The 658-nt window shown below is 43.6% G+C and overlaps 1 protein-coding gene across 1 annotated transcript; it reads left to right on the top strand.

The window, feature by feature from the left end:
- The first annotated feature begins 9 nt into the window (after positions 1 to 9).
- LOC107735167 (diacylglycerol kinase alpha-like) lies at positions 10 to 644 on the top strand. Its single transcript, XM_016546943.1, has 3 exons — positions 10 to 139; positions 222 to 382; positions 543 to 644. Exons 1-3 carry the CDS (start codon positions 25 to 27, stop codon positions 636 to 638), a joined length of 372 nt encoding a protein of 123 aa, XP_016402429.1. The 5' UTR covers positions 10 to 24; the 3' UTR covers positions 639 to 644.
- Positions 645 to 658: the final 14 nt, after the last annotated feature.

The raw sequence follows: 658 nt of genomic DNA, 5'->3' as shown, positions 1-658 counted from the left end.
AGCTCTCATTTCACTTTCAACCAAATGTTCTTTTCAATTCCTCATGAAGATAAAGCCAACCTGCCAATGCGCCCCCCGGTGGCCGTACTTCCTCTTGGCACAGGAAATGATCTTGCACGCTGTCTTCGATGGGGAGGAGGTGAGGGCAAAAGCTGAACTTGAAACTTGAACATGTGCATTTATGTATATATTTAGTGTTTTTCACTGTTATAATGTTATAGGTTATGATGGTATGGATCTGGGCCGGATCCTGAAGGACATTGAGGGCAGTTCTATGGTTCTGATGGATCGCTGGAGCATACAGGTGACCCTGGAGGACAGTCAGGAGAGAGGTGACCCTGTGCCCTACGAAATCATCAACAACTACTTCTCCATTGGAGTGGTATGACACATTCAGTACTGCATTCATCGGAAATATGACCTCGATTATATTCACAATCCTCTCATTTTTCTCTGCCAATATAATATGTTATTTGAAAAACTTGGTTATTTAACTCCTAGTATATTTATCATTCTCACTGTATTGATTGTTTGTGGAACAGGATGCCTCCATTGCTCACCGCTTCCACACCTTGAGAGAGAAACACCCACAGAAGTTTAACAGCAGGTGGGCATGTTGCACACTAGGACCCCACTAGAGTCCACAGATCTACTCATC

The sequence above is a fragment of the Sinocyclocheilus rhinocerous genome, unplaced genomic scaffold (assembly GCF_001515625.1).
Source record: "Sinocyclocheilus rhinocerous isolate Xijiao unplaced genomic scaffold, SAMN03320098_v1.1 C35838722, whole genome shotgun sequence".
NCBI lineage: Eukaryota > Metazoa > Chordata > Actinopteri > Cypriniformes > Cyprinidae > Sinocyclocheilus > Sinocyclocheilus rhinocerous.
The sequence above is the reverse complement of the archived record's forward strand: the minus strand, read 5'-3'. Positions and strand labels throughout refer to the sequence as shown.